The following is an 8217-nucleotide window of genomic DNA, read 5'->3' as shown; positions in this document are numbered from 1 at the left end:
ATGTATAATATCTTATATTTATAATATATGCCGGTATATATATATATATATATATATATCAAAGTCAATTTACTGTGTGTATACGCATTGATCGTACGCCAGAATTATACACCTACGCATGCAATTACATGAGATTGATATCTCAATGCAGTCTTCTCTCAAAACATGTCAGATTATTGTACTAAAATATTGAATTAAACAATATTAAGATGAGTAAAAGATATAAATATAAATTAATAAAGTCCTAGTATTCTCTCTCATAATTCAAAGAGAGAATTAGTTATATAAAAATATATAATATTAAACAATCATGAAAAAAAACATTCATTACATTTTCATTGCAGAAAAATCAGTTGCAAATTGGTTAAATAATCTATTTTTAAAATTCAATATGGCTGTGAGATAAATCGTTCTGTACATATTAAACAAAAAAGTAAGGAGCGATAGTTTTCCGCAATTTCAGTACCGAAATATAGAATCTAAATATTTCACAAAATCTCCGGCGTAAAAAAACATTCGCTGATTCCGTGAACACAAAGCAATTTTTGCTTTATATTCTCCAATCTTCGTCTTACTTTAAGGATCAATTTCGCGATCGCAATCGACGTAAGAAACGCGTAATTGAAGCTCCGACAAAGGATAAATGGATTATCGGTGGAAAGCTTCGCAGTTTTATTAACCCAATTCCATAACTCTGGGTCCGAGCCCAAGCGAGCGACCTTTACCTCGTCTACGCGGCGCGTGAACAAGAGCGAAAGGAGAGGGATTCATCCCGAGGAGTCCACACCTGCCATCGGACACCAGCGCCGACCAAGCTGACTGTCCAGTCGCCCACACGAATTGCTACCGCATTATTTCGAGTGCTTTGGCCTTGGGTAGCGGCCAGAGAAAACTTTTGCGGAGATATCGCCTCAAAGATACGCGGCCTCAGCGAGATTCTTCTTCGCGATAAGTGCGATAAGTACCTATGTACCGAGCACTTTGATCAAGGAATGCATTATCGTTCGTTGCCGTAGTCGATGTTCTCTATTTCCATACCTGAACATTTAGATACGAGTACTCTTGGGAAGATGTGTATTCTGGTATAACGTTAAAAACTGATAAAATATTGTTTTTTTTTCCTAACTTACGTCGAGATTTACGAGGGGTTTGCTCACATTTCCTTTCGCATATAAATCTTCGCACGTTGTTGCGAAAAGCATGGTTTTTGACGAGAACACACGTGTGGAATTTTAACGTGGAGCTTAACATCACGAGGGTATGATTACTCGGGGTAGTCGGGCTGTGACGAAAAAATCTGACGAAAGGAAGAGAGGAAGCACCGATAGAAAAAAAGAAATATGACAGATGGACATGCGTGACAATCAACGGCTCGAGATCGCAGTGGGGATAATTGGTTTTTTACAGAGAAAAAAGGGAAGGAGAGAGAGAGAGAGAGAGAGAGAGAGAGAGAGGGAACGTTTCTTTGGCAAGCGAGCGTGGAGAAGCACTTCCTGCTCTCGGTTCAAAAACGAGCTTTAAGCTCCGGCCGACTTAGAACTCACCGAGCTCTCGCCACGAGTCATAATAATAACAACTCCCGCAAAGATTCCGCTCCCGAGCTGAATCTTAAATTTAAACAGAATGGCGACGGGCACATTGCGGTGAAGCGTAAAATGTTTGTCACTTCTGTACCTCGGCGGACATGTACTGTCCCCTATGTTCTGTTTGCTCGATTTTACAGGATCCGTGAATAACTTTGTCGTCCGTCGAAAATGGTGTTTTATATGCCGAGTGTACCGCAACCGCCAATCTTAATTTTAACGATAGATTGTTAAAATTGTTTGTCGATTTGGAATCGATCTTTCAACGAGTCTCGTAATTTAAGGATAAAAAAGATATCGTGCTACAAAGTTGCCGTTCAAAGTACTTCATCTTCTATTATTATGTGAAAAACATTTCTTACATACATATTTTTGCATTACGTACATATATTTTAAAGCTGTTCTTTTCTTAAACTTATTAAGGACAATATATTTCTATATTTAAGAATATACATCCCCCTATTGTCCTAGATTTTTTCTTAAAGATTTTTACAGACCATCTAAGAGCTTTCCTGAAGCTTCCGATGCAGTATCCAAGCAAAAATCCCGCTAGAAACGACTATACTGCCCCTATAGTTAAAAAGAGAGATCAATCGATTATAAAATACAAACATATATGTAACATGTTTGTGTACAAATAACAATAAGAAAATTAATAAGTAATAATTAAAAAAATTGTGAACGATGATTCTGTTGGATTATTTGACTTAATGCAAATATTTTGAGATTAAAACAACAATATTATTATAATTTATTTTTCAAACGATAAGCTTTCATAAAATTAAATCCCAGTTTTAGCAAGGTTTAATTTCGATAGATAATTACACCTTCTCATTCATCATGGAATTTGGACAAGCGTTGCATTCAAGGGAAACATCGCGATCACAAAGAATTAAAATAGAATATTCTAAAAACAACTGTGGTAAAAAAAATCAAGAAAATCTTTAATGTTCGAGTATCCAATGTTATACGATGCGGGACACGATAATCGCGATGATCTAAATATAACATCTTCACGCAAATTGCACTCGGAACGCGTAATGATGTGCGAGCGCGGATTGATATATCGATTGTAAGAACTGAGATAGAGCCGGGAAATCGCAGCCGTAAACGTCGACGGCGTCTCGCTTCGAGTCTTTCACCCGAGCGTTAGGTAACGCGACGATCGACGACCACCAGAATGTCGTCATAATGCCTTCGCAACAATTGGCAACGCGAATCACACGGCTTCTTCTTGCATCTACGGCAATGTCGACGCTAATTAGGGGACTTCGGGAACCACAGCTGCGGTCCGTCGAGAATCATTAATTTGTTTGACGTAACGCGTTGCCACTACTAATAGGGATTGGATCGGTCTCAACGCATCGACTACCGATTAAAATCCCGATTATGACATCGCGACGTATTTCGAAACCCACGTGGCGCGTGGAAACGTGATGTCTAAAAAATTGTCGCGGTTGTTGGATTTTTCGATAGTTCTCGGACATTTTGTATAATATAATTAGTGAATGCGAGCCGTAAGATAATTGAATTTTTGTTTCACGTTTAATCGCCGCAGTTTTCACAAATAATGAGATAAATCTATAATTATTTTAAATGACTCAAGAGCAAGCAAAAATTTTTTTCATACGTTTCATTTCGAAAAACGATTTATTATTGAAATTCATATTAAGTTATTATGTTATGTTTGGTGTGGTATTATTATATTTTGCAGCATACTTTGAGCATATTGATTTTTATACATACCATAGGACGAGTTGGGTCGAGGGTGAGTGCCGTATCGGATTATAAGGGACAACGTATAGATCCTTGTTTTGTTTGAAGTGTTGCAATATATCTCGTGCGCTGTAAAACGATCGAGGAAATTGTTTTTGATCATTGCGTCGCAGATGAGGACGTATTTAATGCGACGGTTTCGATCGACCTGCTTGACGAGGTAAACGTAATTACGTGTTAAGCCAATTTCGCGTGACAAAAGTTGCACACGTGTGGCACACAGCAGGTATAATAATAGATCGTTAATAATAATGTACACACGGTGGTGTAGACAGCGGCGATCTTTTAATAAGTGCTGTAAATATATCCGCAAAAGTTCGTTGGTAAAAGCGACATAAAGATGGGAACGATGCCAATGACGAAGAAAATCCTACGCGCACAACATGACAGCGTCGAGTCAATTATTTGTACGATGTACATGAATATTCGGAACAACTTTTATCATGAAAAAACGTATGTAATTTCGTGAGTTAATTTAGTTTCTAATTTTAATATAAAGGAAACGATATGTAGATAAATCCTCGAATCGCGTACGTTCTCTTATTATAAGTTAATTCTCTTATTATAAGTCGTTTTACGGACGATAAAGAGAAAAAAATTCGTTGCTTTCGCGAAATTGACGATAGAAGAGATGCGAGTTTGTTCGGTGACGATAGATAGATTAGATCATAAAATATTATCCGACTTCGTCAAATGAAAACATAAAAAACGAAAGTGTGCGTTGCCGCGAACACCTGCAACGTTTAAATGGCCGCGAGGCACTTAACGCGCTTACTGTCTCAACACGCGTTCTTTGAAAAACAAGCGAAATTGTAATGGATTCACTGAATTGGCAATATTCGACGGTTTATGTTTCCAGACTATCGGAATTAGACAAATGCAGTCGATTGAAATCGATCGTATAACCACTCCGAAGAAATAAACTCCTAAATCGAACATGAGTTGCGATTCGTCGGTGAGTGTGAAGTATTAATGTAACATCGTGCCACTAATTTCATAATGTTTGAGTAATAGATATCAAATTCTATTTTCGATTTATATTCCCATATCGTTTTTCATATTTTTAATCAATTAAAAAATTATATGATTATTCTTTTCAATATCATTATTATCGAAAGATTATAGTATCTCATCAGTCTCATTTTGAATTATAAATAATATTAAGAGAGAAGTGACATTATGTGAATTTCCTATTCAGTCACATTTTTAAAAAACATACGAATTTGGATGTTTTGACAGTATATAACTGTTTTGTATAAAAATGAAAATACACTAAATCACTTTACGCAATGCATTGCTGAACGGCTGCCCTTGGAAAGTATCCAAAATAGTTCCGCCATCGAAGTAGCTTTATACTATTACAAATCATCTTTTTCCTCCCTCCAGATCAACTGTTTGTTTAATTATATTTAATTATATTTAATTATATTTGTGATATATAGAAAATGAAGCACTATAGAGAATTTCTTCTAGCGTGAAATTTTCTTTTGCAAGCTGCATTAATATAATATTATGGTATTTCATGATATCTCGAAATTGGACGCATTTGGCAACTATCACTTTCTCAATATATATGAAGCCATTCTATTTTTCTCATACAAGATTTGTATGTGATGCTTGACAATTTATTTATATACATACGTAATATTGAGAATATTGACACAATCAAATAAGAGAGAGAAACGAAAAATGTTTGATAAAACAGTATGGATCACTAACCTTCCGTGATTTGCTACTGCAACTAACACACGCTTCGATGTGCATTGCTTCACGTCAACCGCACCGAAAATTGACATTTTTTCAGCTATCTGCGCAAATATTTCATAACAATGCAGACTGATTACAAATTATTCATCTCTTATATTCGTATATTGCATACTGTAATATACGAGAATGCTTAGAATCCCACAATCATATAATATTAAGATATTATATGTAATAATTAAATGCAATACCTGCATGGCGGTTATCGGCTTCGACACTAACGTTTTCACATAAAGCCATTTAGGTCGAGTCGATACAGGTTCAGGTCCATCAAGTCTCTGGGAAATTTATAATGTGTCGTTTTCTTTTTGTAAAAGAGTATAATATCCATTCAGCTGTATATATTCTCTTCTTGCAAAGTATATTTCATTCAATTATAATGTTTTGCATTTTTCTTACCAAATGTGATGTACTGCCACGGATGATATTTATACAATTTGCCAAACTTTTTACATTGTTCATTAATTCTGTATGTGTAAAGTGCTTCAATGTTAAACCTCTGAAATCATAAGACAGATTTATAATATTACTAATTATAGCTATATGCTTTAATATATATAATGTGTATATATATTAGGAATAAAAATAAATATAATTATCGGCTTTTAATTTATATATAATATATAACTTACGATCCATGACGTTTTGTAGCAAATACATGGACTATTCTAATAAATACATAACCAGCAAAATAAGAATCCCATCCCGCAGTGTGATATTTCATCGAAGGTATAATAACTAAAAAATGTAAAAGTTTTATGAGATGTAGAGTAACCATAAGATTAAAATAAATATGCATAAAATGAATATCTACCATCTGATTTATCTGAATTTGTTTTACTAAGGAGATTAATATTAGGCGATCCAAGTGCTACATATTTTCCTTGCTTCTCTGTGAAATATTGGACTAAACCACTTAGAGAATTAAATGTCCATTTTTCTGTAAAGATAATAAGATTATCTTTAATATACTTCAAATTATGTACAAATTGTGTATGTAAATAATTGTTTGTAATCAATAATAATTTTTTAAATTACGTTCTGTTGAAAGAAGTTCTCTCAATTGAAAGCTTAAAAATTTTGTGTCATAAATTGTAGGAAATAGTTGATGTATGTTATCCTTGAAATCAGTGTATTTTTCTGCAAAAAATGTATTATTCATAAATTATCATAATTTAATTTTCATCCATTGTCGCATTATATATATGAAAATAGATTATTTTTTCATATTATACATACGTGGTAACGGCTTGTAAAACTGTTGATGTATAAACATTAAATCTAACAAAGCATTATGTGCTATTATAGGTTTTTTCAAAGTAACCAAAAGCTTAAACACCTTTGAAAAACCTACATATGATTCAAGCAATACGTTTTCCAATATAGAACCTTCTTCTTGTTCCAAAACTTCTCTGGAATCCGGTGGAATTTTCATAACCGTCACCTAAAAAAGTTAGAAGATTTAAGACTTTGAAAAATAATTGAGCTCTTTTATGTTTCTTGTAAAAAACAAAATTATTAATATACCATATTATTCCCTGAGAAGGTCCAAACATTTCGGAAACGGTTTCTTAATTCCTTATGCATAAGATACTGTAAAATTGGAGTAGACGTGTCAATTTTAAATGAGCTTGTTTCATCACTTGCTCTATTCAACCATTTGGAAACTTGATGGATATAATCTTTGAGAATGTCTTCTTCTTTGTAGGAGATAGATCTTTCCACATTGCGAAATAACATATTATCTTGTAATTGTTGCTGCAAGATTGCTTGGTCAGCCTCATTGAGATATGAAATGCCCTTGTAAGCAAGCTGAAAATTTTCAACACACATATTAAATTCATTGTTACTTTTTAATAACAAAATAAAATATCAAATGTAATTTCAATTTAAACTATGAGCTCGTCAACAGTAAGCTACATATAGTAGCTTTTCATTTTCAAAATCTAAAGTAAACTATAAAGAATGCGATATACCTTGTTGAAATCAAATTCGTATGCAGTCAGAAACTCTAATGCAGCGATTTGCCAGACAAGTTGTCTATTCTTTGATGGAATAGATCTAGGCAGCAGAAAGAAATTAAAGGCCTCTGCTGTGTACTGATTTTCATTCTGAATTCGTTGGAACGCAGTGATACCAAATTGGATTATTATGTACGGTTGAATATTGCACCTCTGCTTCTCATAGCGCTCGTTTATAGAATCAAATAAACTAAAATGAGATAAGTATGAGAAATGACATTAAAACTCCCTGAAATATTACTTGAGTGTACATTTAAGAAGGTATAAACTAACCTATTTTTAATATCGTCAACATTTAAACCTGAAAATTCCGTATCAATTGCTATGAAATTCGCATTTTTCAATGCACGCTCCAAGTTTGGATATATTGTGTTGAAATTTTCACTCGTGACCTCAATCATAATAATATTCTTTCATACACGTACAAAACAATGCGAGATAACCTGAAATGAGATCATGTGCTGTGTTCTTTATAACGATACCGCCATTCACATTCACATACATACATACTATTCATAACCACGTTTGTTATTTGTTGTGTAAATGAGAGATTTTTCAATACTGCCAGGGTATTAAGATTTTATATTGAAATACACAGTTTCTCGTGTGATATACAATAAACTATAATGATACCTCAATCATACATAAAATTGTAGTATAAATAAAATATGAATTTAAAATAAAATTCAAATCTTTATGTGTGATTATTTATATATATAACTTATATATTAATAATTTATATATATATATATATATAACTTTTTATACTATATATATTGTTAATACACCACTCATTATTAAGAAAGTAATAATGGTAAAAAAGCTAATCATTTTTTTATTTTATAAACTTTTAAAAATTTTATTATTAACATATTTTTAGAAATATAAGAAATCTGTAATTATATGTATATATGTCGCTTTTATGGCATTTGATATAGATTATATCAGACTATTTTTCTTTTAATAATGAGTATTAAAATTTGATAATATATATGGATCGAAGAAAGTGAAAATTCAGAATAAAAATTTGGTGTGTCTTTTATTTGTATTTAAAACTGATATGTTTTCTCTCT

General features: G+C 32.9%; 1 protein-coding gene across 5 annotated transcripts in view; it reads right to left on the bottom strand.

Moving 5' to 3' along the window:
• Nucleotides 1-1893: 1893 nt before the first annotated feature.
• LOC115236729 (pre-piRNA 3'-exonuclease trimmer-like) overlaps nt 1894-8217 on the bottom strand; it is a 135218-nt gene continuing 128894 nt past the window's right edge. Inside the window, exons 1-12 of one of the 5 annotated variants that reach the window (XR_003884236.1) lie at nt 7418-7648; nt 7100-7334; nt 6651-6935; nt 6363-6567; nt 6162-6263; nt 5938-6063; nt 5756-5861; nt 5523-5622; nt 5315-5427; nt 5079-5167; nt 3330-3428; nt 1894-2153 (exon numbers count right to left, since the gene is read on the bottom strand). Coding sequence is in view for 4 of the 5 variants with exons in the window: in XM_029809368.1 (XP_029665228.1) it covers nt 2084-2153; nt 3330-3428; nt 5079-5167; nt 5315-5401; nt 5523-5622; nt 5756-5861; nt 5938-6063; nt 6162-6263; nt 6363-6567; nt 6651-6935; nt 7100-7334; nt 7418-7545 (1632 nt within the window). In the remaining variant the exon portion in view is untranslated. The other 4 variants (XM_029809368.1, XM_029809367.1, XM_029809369.1 and 1 more) reach the window with 4 other exon arrangements.

This window comes from Formica exsecta, unplaced genomic scaffold (assembly GCF_003651465.1).
Source record: "Formica exsecta isolate Colony F162 unplaced genomic scaffold, ASM365146v1 scaffold26, whole genome shotgun sequence".
NCBI classification, from domain to species: Eukaryota; Metazoa; Arthropoda; class Insecta; order Hymenoptera; family Formicidae; genus Formica; species Formica exsecta.
Note: the sequence above shows the minus strand (reverse complement) of the source record. Positions and strands in the feature narration are given on the sequence as shown.